This window comes from Symphalangus syndactylus, chromosome 1 (genome assembly GCF_028878055.3).
Source record: "Symphalangus syndactylus isolate Jambi chromosome 1, NHGRI_mSymSyn1-v2.1_pri, whole genome shotgun sequence".
Lineage (NCBI taxonomy): Eukaryota > Metazoa > Chordata > Mammalia > Primates > Hylobatidae > Symphalangus > Symphalangus syndactylus.
The window spans coordinates 12,338,089-12,358,938 of NC_072423.2; the positions used below are offsets into that span (position 1 = coordinate 12,338,089).

The window sequence follows — 20,850 nt, forward strand, 5'->3', positions numbered from 1 at the left end:
AGTTAAATCGATACACTGAAGTATATTCTACCAGGGACAGTGGCGTCATCAGATAAGGCTGGGCTGTGAGTTCCTCAGAGGCAAGAGCGTGTTTCCAACGGGGGAACAGGGCATGGCTCTCGGTTTTGAGGGGTGAAAGGTGTAAATCCTAAGGGATCCATGAGGCTGTGCCTGACGCTGGAGCCAAAACCCAAGGCGAACATTCCCCTTTGGAGATCTCGTAGCTGTGGCCACACCAGAGCCACTGGCTCTTCTTCCTTTAAATCTCATTTGAGTGATTTTTGTGTAAAAGTGTCGATAGGATATTTACAGAATACCTGCAGGGGAGACTGTACTATCTCAGGGGGCAGCATGTGAAATTAAGATGTTCCGGCCGCAGAACAGCAGAGAGGAGGAGGAGGGTCGGAGGGAGTGAGTGGGGAGTTGAGAGACACGCGGACTGGGGACAGAGGAGGGGTGGCGAGGAAGAGAGGAGAGATTTCTCACGGAGTCAGGAGAGGGAGCCTGGCAGGGTTTTGGTGGGACTGTGGGCCAGGGTGGAGACACCAAAATGCAGACAGCACCAAATAACACGTTTCTTTTCTAGAAACCTGTAATTACGTACACAGCCTTTAAAGTGTTATCTTACACATTCAGCTCACAGCAAAATTACTTTGACTTCAAAGTGCCAGGCTTTAGGCATCCTTGATGCCTGTGAACCAAGGTCCCCGGTTAAAGGCGGGGGTGGACTCCAGGGCTTGGCCACCTCTGGTGATGGCACCTCAGGCCATCTTTTGGCTTCTAACAAAAGTTCAACAAATGTAAAGTGGAGAACAAGGCAGATTCGAGGAGAAGGCGGGGCTTTCCCATCCGTCTCCACTAGCTTCCTCAGGCTGCTGAAACAAAGCGTCCCAAACCGGGGGCCAAACACCAGGACTTTATTCTCCCATAGTCCTAGAGGCCAGAAACCTAAATCACGTGTTGGCAGGGCCGGGCTCCCTCTGCAGGCTTCAGGGGAGGGTCCTTCCTGCCCCTCCAGCTTCTGGTGTTGGCGGCAGTCCCTGGGGCTCCTTGCTGTGGCTATGTCCTTCCAGTCTCTGCCTCCGTATGTGCACGGCCAGCCTCTTTCTGTGTCTCTCTGTGTACTCTCATCTTAGGAGGACACTGGGTTTTGGATTTAGGGCCCACTCTACTCCAGAATGACCTCTTTTTAACTAATTACATCTGTAAAAACCCTGTTTCCAAATAAGGCTGTGTTCTGAGGTTCCAGGTAGACAGGCATTTTTGGAGGAAAGTTATTTAACCGAGTACACCCTGGTTATTATTTTCTTACCACTCTTACCACTATATAATATCCTTTTTTTTTTTTTTGAGACAGAACCTCGCTCTGTTGCCCAGGCTGGAGTGCAGTGACGTGATCTCCCCCTGGGTTCAAGTTATTTTCTTGCCTCAGCCTCCCAAGTAGCTGGGATTACAGGCATCTGCCACCATGCCCAGCTAATTTTTTGTATTTTTAGTAGAGCCGGGGTTTCACCATGTTGGCCAGGCTGGTCTCGAACTCCTGACCTCAGATGATCCACCTGCTTTGGCCTCCCAAAGTGCTGAGATTACAGGCGTGAGTCACTGTGCCTGGCCTTATCACTATATAACATTCTATTATTTGTTTACTTAATAATTATCTGTCTGGCTCTCATGACATAAGCTCCATGAGGGCCAGGACTTTGTTTCTCTTCTTTCAATAGCCCCAAGTGCCTATGTACTGTCTGTCATAGAATAAGATGCCAATCCACATTTATTTTTACGCATTTATTTTTTGAGACAGAGTCTCCCTCTATTGCCCAGGCTGGAGTGTAGTGGTATAATCACTGCTCACTGCAAACTCAAACTCTTAGTGTCAAGTGATTCTTCTGTCTGTGCCTCCTGAGTGGCTGGGACTACAGGTGTGCACCACCAAGCCGGCTTATTTTTTAAGCTTTTTGTAGAGACAGGGTCTTGGTATGTTGCCTAGGCTACAGTGCAGTGGTGTGATCAAGCCACCCTCCTGCCTCAGCCTCCTGAGAAGCTGGGACTAAAGGTACAAGCCACCATACCTGGACTGATTTTTTAAACTTTTTTTTAGAGATGGGGTCCCACTATGTTGCCCAGGCTGGTCTGGAACTCCTGAGCTCAAGTGATCCTCATGCTTTGGCCTCCCAAAATGCTAGTATTATAGGTGTGAGCCACAGTGCCTGGCCTCATTTCCTCTGTTTTCTTCTAGAAGTCCTACTACATTGGAGTCTTTTGATCTATCATATATCCTCCAGATCCCTTGTTTTTTTCTTTTTTTTTTGTTATCTCTCTGCTCTGATTCCTGGGCATATTCTCTGTAATATTTTTCAGTTCATTAATTCTCACTTTGACTGTGCCCTATCTAGAATTTATACTGTTGAGTTATTTCTGACTAGTTACATTTTCAGGATGTCTAATGGGTTGATTTTCATACCCATCTGTTTATTTTATTTTATTTTATTTTTTGAGACAGGATCTCACTCTGTTACCCAGGCTGGAGTACAGTGGTGTGATCATGGTTCACTGCAGCCTCAACCTCCTGGGTTCAAGTGATTGTCCCACCTCAGCCTCTTAAGTAGCTGTGACTACAGGTGCGTGCCACCACATCCAGCTAATTTCTATATTTTTTGTAGCAATGGTGGAGGGGGGGTCTCACCATATTGCTCAGGCTGGTCTCGAACTCCTGGGTTCAAGTGATCTGCCTGCCTCATCCTCCCAAAGTGATGGGATTATAGGCATGAGCCACCACACCCGGCCCCTGTCTGCTCGTGATTCGTAGGTGCCTGCTAACATTTTGTATTTTCTCATTCTTTAATGTGGGTATTAGTCTTTCATTTGTCTGTTGAATTTAAACATACTTCATTTGCATCCATTTTAAACATGTTCTACTCTTTGTATGTCAGTCTTGGTAAACCCATTTCCTAACACATTGCAAAAGCTGTTTTTCTTAAGGCATGTCTTTCTTACACACTTCAGAACTTTGACTTGCAGCCTCAACTTGAATGACAGTCATTTAATTCTCCTTCTCTGTTATGAGTTCTGCCTAAAATGCAATGGTTGCCTCCACCTGGTGCTTTAAGATGCCCATTCCAGGTCCAGGTCTTAAATTGGTGGCTTACAGTTCTCAAACAGTGTTCCAGTGGCACACACCTGTAATCCCAGCATTTTGGGAAGCCAAGGTAGGAGGACCACTTGAGCCCAGGAGTTCAAGACCAGCCTGGGCAACACAGAAACTCTGTCTCCACATAAATTAAATTAGATTTTAAAACTTAGCCAGGCAAGGTGGTACATACCTATAGTCCCAGCAACTCAGGAGGCTTGAGGTGGGAGGATCACAGAATGAGACCTTGTCTCAAAAAAAAAAAAAAAAAAAAAATCCTGAAGTATATGCAATTGCTTTGCTTGAAGTGGACGGGGAGTTTTAACGGTGAACTCATACTGTGTCTTGATCGGGACTGCCCTACAATGATTTCCCTTCCTGGGAGGCAATGTCCGTACAGCCTGGCCCAGTGCCAGGCTCAGTGCTGGGAACACTACCTGGTGCAAACTTTCCCAAACTGGAGGAGAGCAAGATTTGGGTGAAGATAAAAAGGGTCCACTTAAAGGTCACAAGCTCTGTTCAGTACACCTTAAAAGGCATAAATGTTTGTATCCTGGATAACCTCAGCCTCCAGGAACTGGCTAAGAATAACTAATAACTTAAGCCTTGACACCAGGAGCCCAACAAGCAAACTGCACCCTGTCAGCAGGGACAAGGCCTCTGGGACGGCCCCGGGGCAGTGCTCCTGCCCACACCTGTGGCCTGCAGTACAAGGGGCAGAGTTGGGTAACAAGACTGCCCCAGGCCAACTGTGAAGCTGAAACATGCAAACACGTTTCTCCCTGAGCAGCACGCACTCTGGGATCCCAGGGCACCGGAGCTGGTCCCAGAAGGCGCAGGGGACCCCTCCTCATCTGCAGCCTTTGGGGAGTTCCATCTGTGCGTGCCTTGTCTTACACTGTTTCTCTCCCTTTCACAATGCGCCCCATTCCTTCTGGGGTCGGCAGGGGACAGCACCCCGACTTTACGTGCTGTGGCGCCGGAAGCTGAGCCACGTGTACCATGAAAGGTACCTTTGTCCCAACCACAGTGCTTCTGAAGAAGTGGGGGATTGTAACCGCTTGAAAGAGCAATTGAGACTTGGAACACTGGGGCATTGTGGGGCCTGCGGTGAGATGCTCTGGGGACAGAAAGCCCCTACCTCCTCATTAGGGCTGGGACGATGGGGCTGGGGAGGACCTCAGGGCTCAGGTCCCCTGCTCCAGCCTTGCTGCTGCCTGCCCTGTGACGGTGAGACCAACCATGCAACAGCCCGCCCAGGCTCCCTCCCATAAACCAACCGCGTGTGCATATTTCCTCCTGGGCAGGAGCTATGCGCTGGGACCAGTAGGATGGTGGCTGGACCCACCCACCCCTTCTCCTTCTGTGACTCCTCCAGGAGCTGGCTCTCAGCTCCAGCCAACAGATGCCACCCACCCTCCAGATGCCATCAGCTCCTGAACCTGCCAGGGTCCCGAGCCAGCAGAGTGGCAGTCACCAGGGCAGCATCTCTCTCCAGTGAGCCGCAGATGACAACCTGCTGAGAAGCTAGGACAGCCGCCCTAAACATTGCACACTCAGGGGAGGATCCGATCGCTGCGCCTTTCCTGACAGCTCCTGTGGCAGCTAAGTGGTGCCTCTGCACGCCTCCCGTCTCCTTCCCCAGGTGCGTCGGCAGAGCCCATGACTGGGGCTGCACTCACTGTGAGCCTCCCACGGGTGATGGCCCCCGACTGCAGCCCCATTCCCCCCTCCACTTTCAGAACCTACAAGTTTCCGTTGTGAACCACAGAAAAGTGTGTTCCAGCGCCCAACAACTCACAGGGCTCTCCCAGAAGGCTGCTAGTGGGTGTCTGGAACTAGCATTGAACTGTCTATAGCAGTCTGTGCTAAACCACCCAAGATACAAGAAAATCGGCATCACTTCATTAGAAGCCAGATCTGAAATTTGATGTTTGCAACGTTCCTCAGATTCTAGTGCTGGAGTGAGTTAGGGATTCCACACATCATGTGATTTGTTGATTAAGAGAAGTCATGTCCATTTGCAGTAAGGTCACATTTACATTTTTATTGAGTCTTCACATGCATGGAGGGCAGGCACTGAGCCGGGCACTTCACGGCCACGACGTCACCAATCACTCTGAAAATCCAGTGAGGCAGAGCCACTGTGGCTCCATTTCACAGACAAGTGACCTGAAGCACTAGAGGGGTGAAGAGACTGCCTGGGATCACGCAGCCAGGATGAGTAGGTTACACCCCCATGCATCTAAACATGGCTCTCCTTTCTCGACTTGCCCTCCAATCCTCACTGAGATTCCCCAAGAGAGCTGCTGCCATTCCCTCTTATGTCATGTACAGGTGGCCAGGCTGAGGCAGGGTGCCCATTCCAGGCACTCAAGGTCAGATCAGAAATTCAAGGCAGAGGCCAGATGCAGTGGCTCATACCTGTAATCCCAACACTTTGGGAGGATGAGGTGGGTGGATCACCTGAGGTCAGGAGTTCGAGACCAGCCTGGCCAACGTGGTGAAACCCCTGCCCCTATTAAAATATACAAAAATTAGTTGGGTGCGACAGTGGGCACCTGTAATCCCAGCTAAAAGGGAGGCTGAGGCAGAAGAATCACTTGAACCCAGGAGGCGGAGGTTACAGTGAGCTGAGATCGTGTTATTGTACTCCAGCCTGGGCAACAGAGCCAGGCTCCATCTCAAAAAAAAAAAAAAAAAGATTTATACCAAACAAATGTAAAGTGTAGATCCTATTTAGATGCTGATTCGAAAGACCAATAAAAATATTTTTATGGGACAATATGATAAAGTTGACCGCAGGTTTTAGGTTGTATATTTGTTGATCTAAAGGAATTATTGCTATTTTATAGTGTGTTAACGGTATTGTTGATATACACACATGTGCTCGCCTTCAAGATATGTGCTGAACAACCTACAGATGCAATAATGCAATGTCTGGAATGTGCTGTAAGATTATCTGGATGCTGAGAGTGGGGGTCCTGGGAGGGGCTCTCCTGAAACAAGATGGGCCACGTGTTGGTAATTATCGGAACTGGCTGATAGGCACATGGGGACTCACTATCCTCATCTGTCTATGTTTGTGCATGTTTGAAACTTTCCATTAAAACGACAGAGCAGGGTTAGGGGCAGGCTGAGCCTTGGCAAGCAGGCAGTGCCCTGGGCCAACCTGAGCTCATGGCCACCGCGCTTGCGGTCACGCCACTGATCCCAGGAACCACTTGCTGCTCAGGAGCAGGTGGTGGTGCTTGGGGGCCCATCTGCACCAACGGCACTAACAAGGCGTTTGGTCGGAGGAATCCGGCAGGTGGGGACACTCCCTGGCTGCGGATGAGCAGTGTTGGCCAAGGAAGGATCCGAATGCCTCATGCGCAGGATAGCTCCCTCCGCATTTGCTGGCACTGGGCATGAGAGATGAGGAAGCCTCCAGGAGCTGGGAAAGAGCCCACCTGGCAGTCCTGCATCCTCAGACCCTTTGTGAGACAGTGTGCAGGAGAAGTGGATGGCGGAAAATTAGCACGCGCCTACTTAGAAATCCAGGCGCTGGGAGAAGCCTGCATCCTTCCGTCGTAAGTTGGGAGTCTATTAATATAAAGAACTAAAAGCTGGTGGGAAAAAACAGGTGTAGATCTCCTTAGTCAAATCCCTGCTGGATAGGGAAGGCTTTTTTTTTTTTGACAGAGGGGAGAAACATTGTTGTAGGAAGACAGTGTTTGCAACGAATGTCCATGTATTTTCTGGCCATAATCTCTCCCTGTTTAGCTTTAACAGGCTGCTTGAGAGAGAATGCCAACTCCTATCTTGTGCAAATCAACAGCAGAATTGATTAATTAGAAATCAGCTGAACCCTAGATTAAATAAGAACTGGGCTTAGGTTCAGAACCTTGGAGCAAGAGATACACCCTGGAAAAGCCAAGAAAAATCTAGGGAGACTTTTTATACTCAAAGTTGAGAATGTTCTCAAAGGCGATAGGTTCTCTGTCAGAATCCCTTGACTGGGGTGAGGGGGAGGGTCATGGTTAAAGTGGTAGATCTTTTGGCCAAGAAGTGAATGAAAAAATGTTCAGTATCATTAGGCATTGGGAAAAGCAGATCAAACCACAACCAGACACCACTTCCCACCCAGAGGATGCCAGGAATCACAAAGTCAGATAACAAGTGTTTTGAGGATGTGGAGAAATTGGAGCCCTCATACACTGCTAGTGAGGATGCAAAATGGTGCAGCCAGTGTGGAAAACAGTCTGGCAGTTCCTCAGACACTGACCCATGGAGCTACCATATCGACCAGCAATTCCACTCCCAGGTACACACCCTGGAGGAATGAAAATACATGTCCACACAAAAACTGGGACACAAATGTTTATAGCAGCATTATTCATAATAGCCAAACGGTGGAAACAACCCACATGTCCATCAACAAACAAATGGATAAATACAAAATGTGGCATATTCACACAATGGAGTATTATTTGGCCTTGAAAAGGAAGGCAGTCCTGATATATGCTATGACATGAACGGACCTTGAAAACATTACATTAAGTGAAAGAAGCCAGTCAAGAGAGGCCACATATTGTATGATATCATTCATATGAAAGTCCAGAAGAGGGAAATCTATAGAGACAGACAGAAAACAGGTTAGCAGTTGTTTAAGGATAAGGTGAGGGAGGGGCGAATAGGAGGCTCATAGCTAAAGGGTATGGGTTTCTTTCTGAGGTGAGGAAAATGTTCTAAAATTGATTGTGGTGATGGTTGCACATGTCAGTGAACATACTAAAAGCCACTGAATGATGGCTTCAAAGTGCAGATTCCTGGGCCTCTACCCTAAAACTGCTCACACTAAAGTTTGAGAGAAAAAAAAAAACAACAAAAACCTGAGTTTGGGATTCAGTGAAAAAGGCAGTAAATTTTATGTGGATGGGTAACTTCTCACCTTCGTCTAAATTGTACTTTGCCTTTTGTCTTCAGCAGCTAGAAGTTCTACTCTATGGTTTTAACAAGAATGCTGCTTTTTGTGGAAAGAAACAAGGAGTGTGGACAAAGTGTAGTGATGTATGACCTGGTTCATTCCCACCAGAGGAGCTTCCTGGTCCCAGAGTCCACATCCCAGGTACCACTGTTTGCCCAGAGTGACTGGGCCTGGGCACTAGAGCACACGGGAGGCACATCACACATGCTGATTGCACGTGCCCCCTCCAAAGGGTGAGTGCCCACAGCACAGAGCCCCCTCTGCATCTTGTGGTCCGGCTCCCCAAACCTCATCCAGACCCCCTGGGCCACAGCCAGGGATGCACCCTGGCTGTTGGTGGGCATTTGATCTGTGTCACAGTAAAAGAAAGAGTTTGCCCAATCTTGGGCTCAAGATCCCAAGAATAGAGTTGATGACTTTCTTTTCTCTCTCAGTATTAGAAAAAGGTGATGGTAATAAGTCAGCAATAGCAACAAAAACAAGCAGTGGAAAAGGACTCCCTATTCAATAAATGATGCTCGGATAACTGGCTAGCCATTAGCCATATGCAGAAGATTGAAACTGGACCCCTTCCTTACATCATATACAAAAATCAACTCAAGATGGATTAAGGACTTAAACGTAAAACTCTAGACTCTAAAAACCCTGGAAGACCCTTTGTGAGACAGTGTGCAGGAGAAGTGGATGGCGGAAAATTAGCACGCGCCTACTTAGAAATCCAGGCGCTGGGAGAAGCCTGCATCCTTCCGTCGTAAGTTGGGAGTCTATTAATATAAAGAACTAAAAGCTGGTGGGAAAAAACAGGTGTAGATCTCCTTAGTCAAATCCCTGCTGGATAGGGAAGGCTTTTTTTTTTTGACAGAGGGGAGAAACATTGTTGTAGGAAGACAGTGTTTGCAACGAATGTCCATGTATTTTCTGGCCATAATCTCTCCCTGTTTAGCTTTAACAGGCTGCTTGAGAGAGAATGCCAACTCCTATCTTGTGCAAATCAACAGCAGAATTGATTAATTAGAAATCAGCTGAACCCTAGATTAAATAAGAACTGGGCTTAGGTTCAGAACCTTGGAGCAAGAGATACACCCTGATATGTGCTGAACAACCTACAGATGCAATAATGCAATGTCTGGAATGTGCTGTAGGATTATCTGGATGCTGAGAGTGGGGGTCCTGGGAGGGGCTCTCCTGAAACAAGATGGGCCACGTGTTGGTAATTATCGGAACTGGCTGATAGGCACATGGGGACTCACTATCCTCATCTGTCTATGTTTGTGCATGTTTGAAACTTTCCATTAAAACGACAGAGCAGGGTTAGGGGCAGGCTGAGCCTTGGCAAGCAGGCAATACCATCCTGGACATAGGAACAGCCAAAGATTTCATGACACAGACACCAAAAGCAATTGCAACAAAAGCAAAAATTGACAAATAGAATCTAATTAAACTTAAGAGCTTCTGCACAGTAAAAGAAACTATCAACAGAGTAAACAGACAACCTACAGAATAGGAGAAAATATTTGCAAACTATGCATCTGACAAAGGTCTACTATCCAGTATCGAGGAACTTCAACAAATTTACAAGAAGAAACAAACAATCCCATTAAAAATTGGGCAAAGGACATGAACAGACACTTTTCAAAAGAAGATATACATGTGGCCAACAAGCATATGAAAAAAAAGCTCAATATCACTGATCATTAGAGAAATGCAAATCAAAACCACAATGAGATACCATCTCACATCAGTCAAACAACTGTATTAAAACGTCAAAACATAACAGATGCCAGTGAGGTTGCAGAGAAAAGGGAAAACTTATACGTTGTTGGTAGGAGTGTAAATTAGTTCAATTATTGTGGAAAGCAGTTTGGCAATTCCTCAAACAGCTAAAAACAGAACTACCATTGGACCCAGTAATCCCATTACTAGGTACTCACAGGAATATAAATCATTCTACTATAAAGACACATGCATGTGAATGTTAACTGCAGCACTATTCACAATAGCAAAGACATGGAATCAACCTAAATGTCCATCAATGACAGAATGGGTAAAGAAAATGTGGTACATCTACACCATGGGGAATACTATGCAGCCATAAAAAAGAATGAGATCATGTCCTTTGCAGGAATATGGGTGGAGCTGGAAGCCATCATCCTTAGCAAACTAACACAGGAACAGAAAACCAGATACTGCATGTTCTCATTTGTAAGTGGGAGCTAAATGATGAGAACACATGGACACAGAGAGGAGAACAACACACACTGGGGCCTATTGGAGGGTGGAGGATGGGAGGAGGGAGAGGATCAGCAAAAATAACTAATGAGTACTAGGCTTAATACCTGGGTGATTAAATAATCTGTACAACAAATCGCCATGACACAAATTTACCTATGTAACAAACCTGCACGTGTACCGCTAAGCCTAAAATAAAAGTTAAAAAAAAGTAAAAGAATAGCAAAGGGGAAAATATATATTACAATCTCTTCCTCTCTTTCATATCAAAGGGTATTATATTGAGTCCAAAACAAAATATTTCCTTTCTTTTTTGTTTGAGAAGGGGTCTTACTCTGCCTCCCAGGCTGGAGTGCAGTGGTGCAATCATGGCTCACCGTAGCCTCGACCTCCCAGGTTCAAGCCATCCTCCCACCATGGTCTCCTGAGTAGCTGAGACCACAAGCATGATCCACCCTGCCTGGCTACTTTTAAAATTGTTTGTAGAGTCAGGGTCTCACTATGTTGCCCAGGCCAGTCTTGAACTCCTGGGCTCAGGTGATCCTCCTGCTTTGGCCTCCTAAAATGTTGGGATTGCAGGCATAAGCCACCATGCCCAGCCAGGGAAATTAGTGTCTTTCATATTGCTTTTAACTTTAATGTTTTGAATAGATACTATCATGACATACTTTTAACATTTTTTAAAGTAACACAGTATTCAGTGAAATGTCCTCTAACCCCCACCCCAATGCCCTGGCCAGTCGTGGGTTCTTAAAAAAAAAAAAAAACAGTCAGCAATGGAAAGCATAGCCAGACCACAGGGTGAGGTTCTTTCTCTCAGAGCAGTGATTTTGCAGCATGGTCGGGGAATCTCACGGTCTTGCGGGTGGGCAAAGCCCACTTCTAGAATCCGGCTGCGGTCAGGTCGCCACTTGCCTTCTCACTGTGTCTCTAGCCTCGCATTTGCATGTATTTGTTTCAGTATGTCTTCTGAGGGTCTTTTGAGTCTTCTATGTATCAACCTTCCACAAAATTCTGAAAATTTCTGTGTGTGTGTGTGTGTATGTGTTTGCAATGGAAATAAAAAGGGTCCATGAATTTTATCTTTCTAAGTAGTCTGGGACACAACCCCACAAAACCTCACAGCCAAAGGTACCTGCCTGCTTGTTTTCCTAGAGAGAAGCCTTCCTGCCACACCCACACTCGGGTTTGCACCTGAGCCATGGAAACCTCACCGAGAAAGGCCTGGGGTGATTTAGCCCGTTGATTTAGCTCTCGCAAGCTAGCCCTTAAGCCGGCAACCTGGGACCAGAACAAACAGCACACTGTCTGTTACCATTATTTAGGCAAATTCTTCCAGGAAGCAAATTCATTTTTTTTAAGAGAAAAAGTACAGAAAAAAATTGATTTAAGAAGACTGAGTTCATGAACAATTTGAATATGAACTACTTGACAATAATGCCATTTAACTATTGTTAAGAACATACAACCACCCAAAAGCATTACTGATAAAATATAATTCCAAATACCACATTCCTCGGCCAAGACAGCACCTAAGAACACAATGAGCAGCAGCATCTGGGGCCATGCTGGGTGCCTGCCCTGCCCACCTGGGCTTAACGCACGTGTTCCCGGGACAAATGAAGTCTGGCGCCCAATGCACGGACTCTGATGGTGGAGGTCCTACTCACCATTCTCCCGAGTTGGGGATCCATTAGGCTGGAGTTCTGAAGCCTCTAGCAACCTTCCCAACCTCCAAAAAATGTGGCAGAGGGAGTCCCATCAAAGCCCCGAGAGGGTGACATTAAATATCTCTCTGTGGACCCACGTTGTCCCCCGGAAAGAAGACAAGGCTGGTATAGTGGAGTTATTCACATCTGGAGAACAAAGCGGCTTGGGAGGCATTCATTCAGCTCCACTGCAGAGGAAGAGACAATGCATCTCATATGCACAGATACGGGATGAGGCAGTGGCCCCAAAGTCATGTGACGTCACTGGAAGCCAGCAGCCTGGCCCAGCCTGCGACTCCCCGGGTTCTTCTTTGGGGGCACGTGTGTGTCATCTCTGAGAGGAAGTAGAGCCCTGGCCAGCAGGCAGAGCTGAGCCAGCGGCACAGCCCCCTCAGGTGACAGCCCCCTCACGCGACAGGCCCCCAAACGCTGTGGCTGTGGGTCCTTGCGATGGAATGTTAGGCCGAGGATTAGCTTCCTAGGGCTGTGTAAGTGCCGAGGGGAGAGTTTTCCCCGCTCTCTGAAGGTTCGCTGCAAAATCAACTTGGAAAAGGCAGTTGAATTGCAGAAAAGGCATACAGATTGATTTGATCCTAATTTTACATGACGTGGGAGGCTTCAGAATGAAGGACCAATCCCCAATGGGGTTGGGAAGCTGAGACGCCCCCTTGAGGTTCCACAAGGAGTGGCAGCTTGGATCCTGGCGCAACAGGTTATGGGAGGCGAAGAGGACTTCAGCTGAGGGCGATCAGAGCTCACCAGGAGGATTCGGTGGGCTTGAAGAGCGCGCCACGGTCTTCCGTCAAGTCTGCTGGGCCCCAGAGCAGACAATGGTCTTGACAAGTCTGTCCAGTGTGTGCGGTGTCAGCCTTCCTTCCTGAGATATGGGTTCAGTTAACGAAAACTCAGGGAAGGGACCAGAGGTCACTCCTTTCTTCTTTGGTGGGTCAGACTTGAAGGAGATAAGGACACTTCAGGAACTCCGGGAGAGATGGTGGGGGTGGGCGAGCCGAGAGGCCTTGAAGCTCCTTTTCAGTTCAGCTTGCACAAAGCACCATATTTTGGGGTATTGGCTTCTGAGCCCCAACATCTGCTCTAACAAAGTACTCTACACTGGGTGGCCTAAGCAACAGAAATTGGTCTCAATTCTGGAGACTGGAAGTCTGAGATGAAGGTGTGGGCGGGGCAGGTTTCTCCTGAGGCTGAGCGGGAAGGGCGTGCTCCCGTCCTCGACCGGCGTGGCTGCTGGCCGTCCCTGGCGTCCCTTGTCTTGTAGAAGCATTACCCGATCTCTGCCCTCATCTTATGACGTTCTCCCTGTGTGTGTGTGTGTATGTGTGTGTCTAGATTTTCCCTTCTCATAAGGACACAGTCATGTGTATCAGGGGTCCACCCTATGCCCATGTGACCTTATCTAAAGAGAAGTAACTCGAGCTGCAATGACCCTATCTCCATAGAAGGTCACATTCTGAGGTCTTGGGGGTTAGGACGTCAACATATAAATTTTGGTGGCATTTCTCTGATTAGTGATATTGAGTATTTTTTTATATACTTGTTAGCCACTTGTATATCTTCTTTGGAAAAATGTCTATTCAGGTCCTTTGTCCATTTTCAAAATTGGGTTACTTTTGTTTGTTTCTGTTTCTGTTTTTTTCTTCTTTTTTTTTTGCTACTGAGTTGTGTAAGTTCCTTATATATTTTGCAGGTTAACCCCCTTATCAGATGTGTGGTTTGCAAATATTTTCTCCCATCCCATGGGTTGCCTTCTCATTTTGTTGTTTCTTTTGCTGAGCAGAAAATTTTTAGTTTAATGAAGTCCCAGTTGTTTATTTTTTCTTTTGTTACCTATGCATTTGGTGTCATCGCCAAAAAATCATTGCCAGGACCAATGTCATGAAGCTTTTCTTCTGTGTTCTAAGAGTCTTATGGTTTCAAATATTACATTTAAGTCTTCAATCCATTTTGAGTTGATTTTTGTATATGGTGTGAGATAAAGGTCCAATTTCATTCTTCTGCATATGGATATCCAGTTTTCCCATTGCTATTTATTGAAGAGACTGTCCTTTCCCATTTGCTCTTGGCACCTTTGTTGAAAATCAATTGGCTGTAAGTGTGTGAATTGATTTCTGGACTTTCCATTCTGTTTCATTGGTCTAACTGTCTGTTTTTATGCCAGTACCCTATTTTGGTTACTATAGTTTTATATATACTTTGAAGTCAGTTAGTGTGATGCCACCAGCTTTGTTCTCGTTTTCAAGGTTGCTTTTGGTATTTGTGGTCTTCTGTGATTCTATATAAATTTTAGGATTTTTTTCTACCTGTGAAAATGCCATCGATATTTTGATAGGAATTACACTGACTCTGTAGATCACCTGGGGTACTATGGATACTGTAAAAATATTAATTCTTCCAATCCATGAACGCGGGATACCTTTACATTTGTATCTTCCTTTTCATCAATGTCTTACAGTTTTTGGTATACAGATCTTTCATTTCCTTGGTTAAATTTATTCCTAAGTATTTTATTCTTTTTGATGCTATTGTAAATAAAATCATTTTCTTAATTTCTTTTTGGGTAATTTATTTTTGGTGTATAGGAGTGCAACTAATTTTTGTGTTGATTTTGTATTCAAAATCTTTACTGAGTTCATTTAGTAACAACTATTCATTAGTTCTAAGAGTATTTTGGTGGAGTTCTTCTGGGGTTTTCTATATGTAAGATCATAGCATTTGCAAACAGAACATTTTGCTTTTTCCTTTCCAAATTGGATGTCTTTTATCTCTTTTTTTTTTCTATTTGTTTTCCTTGGGGCAGATGTCATGGTATAATTGATGTAATAGAGGAACTTAAAGGTTGACATCCAATTTGCAAAAAACTGATTATTGTTTTCCATTATCTGTTCTTCCTCTCCTACGCAGAATTTTGAGCTAGGCATATTTTCATCCTCTCATACAGTTGGATGTGGCCATCTGACGTTTTCTGGAGAGTAGAGGCAAGGGGTTGAAACTTTCAACTGTGGTTTGTGCCTTTAAACGGAGGGATCATGTCTTGCCCTCTCTTTTCCTCCTTCCCACTGGCTGCTCTAGCAGGAGCTGGTGCAGAGATCTTGGCCTGTGAGATAAAACTGAGGAAGGAAGAGGCTCATAATGGAAGAAATCCAGGTCCCAAATGATAGAGGAGCCCCCAAAGCAGTCCTGAACTTGCTGTTCAGACTTCTGTGTGAAGAACAAATGCATAAACCTTCACCCAGGGAAGCCTTGGTCATTTTGGTCACAGTAGCTTAGACTTATCCTCACTAATTAATACACTGTTGATTAAGGATCCTGAACATTTCTAGCATGACTTATCTGGCCCAGACACCAAAAAATAACAAGAAAAGAATGAACTTGACTTTCTCTAAGTCACATGGGGGAGTTAACTGTTCCTTCAGGTGAGAAGGGCTCACTGAGCTGACTCTCTTCTAGGTTAAGAATGTGGCACAACAAGTTCTGTCTTTTTCTACATCAGACAAGATTATGGTGTTTTTCTCACTGGCCAACTTCCTGCTGTGGCCTGAACTTGATACAGGACAGGCTTTTGCTTTTGGCCATAGGGAAAAGGCTCCCAAAGCAGCATCTCCTGGAACTGTTTGTTGATTAATGCAAAGACCCCTGAGGGAGATCTGGGTTCCACAAGCATGTGAAATGATTGCTATCAAATTGTTTTTTTAGGATAAGCCTCCCAGAGAGGACTAGCTGCAGGGCTTAAGGAGGACTTGAGGGGGGCAGGGAGAACAGAACATCTGCTGCTGAAGACCCTGAGGGGTGATCCCAGGGCAGGCACCCAGGGAGCAGAGGTATTCCAATTTCTTCCCTCCTTTCTAGTAAGTGCTGGGCATGAGAACTCTGGTCAATGGCGCCTCTTTTTCCCATCCAAGTTCCGACCTATGAGTCAAAATAGTCAGCAAAGTGGACTGTAATTGATTAAGCTGAGATTTTAAAGCACGGATTGTATGTGTAGGTAATCCTATGCTGACTCCCAGAATGAGGCAGCCTCCCCCTGCAGCCCTGGAGGGACAAAGCAGAACATGCCCCTCCTGGACAGCTTCCTGCAGAGGAGCTCCTGCAGCCGCCCGTGCTCTTGGAAGCATGGTGGCCAGCAGCATCTGGAAGCCAGCACTTCCCTTGATGCCCTCCTGAGGAAGTCTCATGCAGTGCCTTCAGCAAGACACCTCCCTGTGCACAACTTCCCTGGCATTCCTGGGGGTCACATTCCAGCAAGTTCTCCACAGGGACTTCTCTGCCGGGCACTGGGCCAGGGCCATGCTATCTCCAGCAAGGTCTGGACTTAGCCCTGAGGAGCGGCTCTTCCTCGGGCTCTCTGTCCCAGGAGTCATGGCTGCTCCCTAGGTTTACCCTTCCAACTCTCAGATTCTACAGGTGTTTGACTATAAGTCTTATCTCTAACCTTCAGGATCTGGAAACAAGATCATTTTTGTATTGATTGGGTCCAGGCAGAAATGCTGAGATACCACGTCACACCCACTAGAATGGCACGATCAGAAAGATTACAGGTGTTGTTGAGGGTGGGGAGAAATCAGAATCCTGGTACACTGCTGGCGGGAATGGAAAATGGCACAGCCGCTTTGGACAATAGTCTAGCAGTTCCCCAAACAGCTAAAGATGGAATTCCCATATTGCCCAGCAATTCCCCTCCTAGGCATATACCCAAGAGAAATGAGGCGATGTGTCCACACAAAAACTGGGACAGAAATGTTCACAGCAGCATTATTCATAATAGCCAGAGTGGAGACAGTCCAAATGTCCACCAACTTATGGATGGATAAGCAAACTGTGGTCTATACTTAACATCAATACTACTCAGCTATAAGAAGGAATGAAGTACTGACTCATGGGACACCACGGATGCACCTTGAAAACGTTATTCTGAGCGAAGGGAGTCAGACACAAAGGCCACGTATTAGGCCAGGCATAGTGGCTTCATGCCTTTGGGAGGCTGAGGTGGGGGAACTGCTTGAGGCCAGGAGTTCGAGACCAGCCTGGGTAATATAGCAAGACCCTGTCTCTACAAAAAATTTAAAAATTAGCTGGGCACGGTCATGCACCCTGTAGTCCTAGCTACTTGAGAGGCTGAGGCTGGAGGATCACTTGAACCCAGGAGGTTGAGGCTGCAGTGAGCCAAGATGGTGCCACTGCATTCCAGCCTGGGTGACAGAGCAAGACACTGTTTCTTAAACAAACAAACAAAAACCAAAGGCCATATATTGCATAATTCCATTTATATGAAAGTCCAGGCCGGGTGCAGTGGCTCATACCTGTAATCCTAGCACTTTGGGAGGCCGAGGTGGGCAGATCACCTGAGGTCGGGAGTTCGAGACCAGCGTGACCAACATGGTGAAACCCCATCTCTACTAAAAAACACAAAAATTAGCCGGGCGTGGTGGCCCGCGCCTATAATCCCAGCTACTCAGAAGGCTGAAGCGGGATAATCATTTGAACCTGGGAGGCAGAAGTTGCAGTGAGTCGAAGTTGCGCCATTGCATGCCAGCCTGGGTGACAGAGCCAGACTCCATCTCAAAAAAAAAAACAAACAAAAGGAAAAAAGAAAGTCAACAGGAACAAAGTAGGTTCGTGGACGCTTGAGCCTGAGGGAGATGGGGCGATTGTGTGGGGGAGGCGACAGGTTACAGGTACTGGGTTTCTTTTGGAGGCAACGAAAATGTCCTGAAATCAACTGATTGTGCAACTCTGTGACTATAGGAGAAGCCACTGAATTGTTCACACTAAACAGGCGGATTGTTTGGTCTATGAATTGTAACTTACCAAAGCTGTCAACAATAAATCACCATGGGGAAACCGAAAGGAGAAATGCTGAGACCTCAGTGGGAAAGGCGGGAGGCCAAGTGCACGCCAGGAACAACTGGCCTCCTGCCATGGAGGGGAGGGCGTGAGTGTCCCCCCGCGAGGGGAGGGGAAGAGGGGAAGGCCTGGGTCTCAAGGCTGCCTCCCAGGAGCTGAGTGATGGCGGGCCACCACACGGCCTCTCAGGCCTGTCCCCTCTATAGCACAGGGACAAAGCCTCCTATTTCACTGGGATGCAATGAAACATTAGATAAACATCTTTAAAGCCCTTTGTAATATGAATTCTATAAACAGTAATGAACGAATCCTTTGGGAAGAACTCGAACTCCCCCTAAAGGTACTGTCAATCATTTTTCAAAGGGAAATGATCCATAAAACTGGCAGCTCCTTACTTGGGTGACAGAGTAGCAATTTTCCTCTTCAATATCAGGCAGCAGATATTTACTTTCTCACATTTTTCCATTTAATACAATTTCTTGCAACTGTTAGGCCAATAGATAGTATGGACATAAATCCATTGTTGCCCTTCTAGAAATATTCGAAATAATTTGTATGTGAATCTCCAGACCACCGTTGGATTCATGGACACTTTTCAAAGGATGTTGTCTTTTCAGTAAATAAAATAGTTTGATAATATAATGTTCAAAGGGCCAAGTGACTGCAGTTTTCAATGCCTCTTGATGTATGAAACACCTTTCTCTAAAGGACCTAAGATATATCTGCTTTCTGAATAAAAATTAGAAGTGACACTCAGAGAAAGTCTTTTAATAAATGTCAATATTCCTATCATGTACCATATTGTAGTAGTCTGAAAAAAACTTTAGACTTGCTTTAAAAAAAACTGGTCCCAGATTACACCGGCTGAAACAACAGTATCTATTTACCACGCCTGTTTCCTACTTGGGAAAATCCAGCTCCATGCATGAGTGGGAACCGTTCTTCATACTTTGCAAAGGGGTCACAGGGTCATTTCTGTCTTCATAACCTCTCTGGGAAAGTGGTTTGTGCTCTTTTGACACAGGAGGACGCTGAGGCTCAAGTTCACAGAACCAGCCGTTAGACCCATTCAGTCCAGGGTTTTACAAAATTGTTGTTTACATCAAAACCAGCTAGTGGCATGCCAGCTCAGCTTCTAACATAAAGCAGTCTGGACGTGTGCAAATGTCCATGCCACCCCACTTAGGCATTTATCTGATCATGGGCCAGGCTTGGGCCAGGCGCTGGGAATGTGGAGCTGTCGAGATGGCCCTTGTGCTCCTGGAGATTCCATGAGAGACTGAGCTTGCAGAGACAGAGGTGAGCATTGGCACTTTACCCAGGAGTTATCGGCCTTCTAGTAGAACACCACTCTGATTTCCTCCAGATCACCCTCCCCTAGCACTTCCAGAGGCGACGACCTCATGCTTGCTTCCAGGGGGACCTGACTGGCCTGAGCCACGCAGGCTGCCGCCAGGTGTTAGCACGGTGACTGCCGTAGGCTGCTTTTTGCTGCTGTAACACAATGCCCAAGACTAGGTAATTTACAATGAGCAGAGATGTATTGGCTCATGGTTTGGGAGGCTGCAAGGTCCAAGGTGGAGGGGCCGGGACCTTGCGAGGGCCTTCTGGCTGTGTCATCCCACAACACGAGGGCTCAGAGAGGGGTAGAGAGAGCAAGAGGAGGCCAAACAGGCCCTGTTGTAAGGAGCCCACTCCTACAATAACAGCATTCACTCAGTCAGGAGGACAGGGCCCTCATGGCCTGACCAGCTCTTGAAGGCCCTGCCTCTTAATACTGTTACAATGGCTATTAAGTTTCAACACGAGTTTGGGGGGAGCCAAACATTCAAACCATAGCACCTCTCAGCATGGGTTCCTGACCAACGGGCGCCCATATGCAGCTCACATGCATGAGACACCAGCAGCTACTCTTAGGATTTCTGGGGGAAGACCATGCAGTTCTTTCTGCAGGATTAGAAGCTGAAAGAAGGCATTTCTCACAGTTCTGATGGAGGAGTTGAGAGTTGGAGCCACAAGCCCAGACAGCACTGAGTACTGGGTCCAGCTGTGCCTGAAGCCGCTACCCTTGTCTTCTTTGTTTTTACTTTGAAATGACAGGAGACTTAGAGAAAAGATGCGAAAGCCATAGAGGGTCCCCAGATACACTTCACCCAGCTAACCTCTTATGCAGCCACAGCACAATGATCAAAACTAAGAGATTAACATCCGCGTAAAATCAACTACAGATTTTCCTCACGTTTCATCTGTTTGGGTTTGTCTGATGTTTTTTCACAATGAGTGTGATGTTCCCAGAACTGGCATGTCCTCCTCAGGGAGTGGTGTCAGGAGTGCTGATGTGGACGTCATTACTGCTGAGGTTCATTTTGATCTGAGGGTGGCACCTGCCAGGTCTCTCCACTGTGAAGTTACTGTTTTCCCCTTGGGAGGTGCTTTCAAGCTATGCAAATATCCTGTTCTTTAAACCTTTGCCTACCAGTTTGGGAGTGTGTCAGGGGTCTCACCTGCAGCAGCAGGTGCTCCAGCTTTGATCTCCCACCTCCCTCCCACATGAGCGGAGATTCTTCATCAAGGGGCACTGGTCCTTCTCACCCACTTTGTCACTTTACTTATTTATATTAATATAGATTCATGGATTGTTATTTATTCCATGGTAAAAATCCAACACTACTGCTATTTTCTCACTCCAATTGCTCCCTTGGGCCCCTGCAAGCTCTTCCAGGCTGGCTCCTGTGTCCTTGGACGCAGCCCCATGCCCTCAGGAGTGCATCCTTATGTTCCGATGTGAGAGGGTCCAGACTTATCTTGCATTTTCCCTGCCCAGCCCTGGAACCAACCACTTCAAGGAGCCTTTTCCTTTCATTGAGTTTATTCTGTTCTTTTATGTCAACTGGGCCAATCAATTCTTTGTTTAAACCAGCTGGACTTCCTGTGGCCCCACAGCCATTAAGGAGCAG

The 20,850-nt window shown here is 46.6% G+C and overlaps 1 protein-coding gene across 2 annotated transcripts in view; it reads right to left on the bottom strand.

Annotated features, from left to right (window-relative positions):
- CNDP1 (carnosine dipeptidase 1) overlaps positions 1–12,300 on the bottom strand; it is a 52,205-nt gene extending 39,905 nt beyond the window's left edge. Inside the window, exon 1 of one of the 2 annotated variants that reach the window (XM_055296362.2) lies at positions 11,996–12,300. In XM_055296362.2, the coding sequence (XP_055152337.2) occupies positions 11,996–12,019 (24 nt within the window). In that variant the 5' untranslated portion in view covers positions 12,020–12,300. The remainder of the gene's footprint in view (positions 1–11,995) is intronic. The other variant, XM_055296349.2, reaches the window with a different exon arrangement.
- Between the last annotated feature and the right edge of the window lie 8,550 nt (positions 12,301–20,850).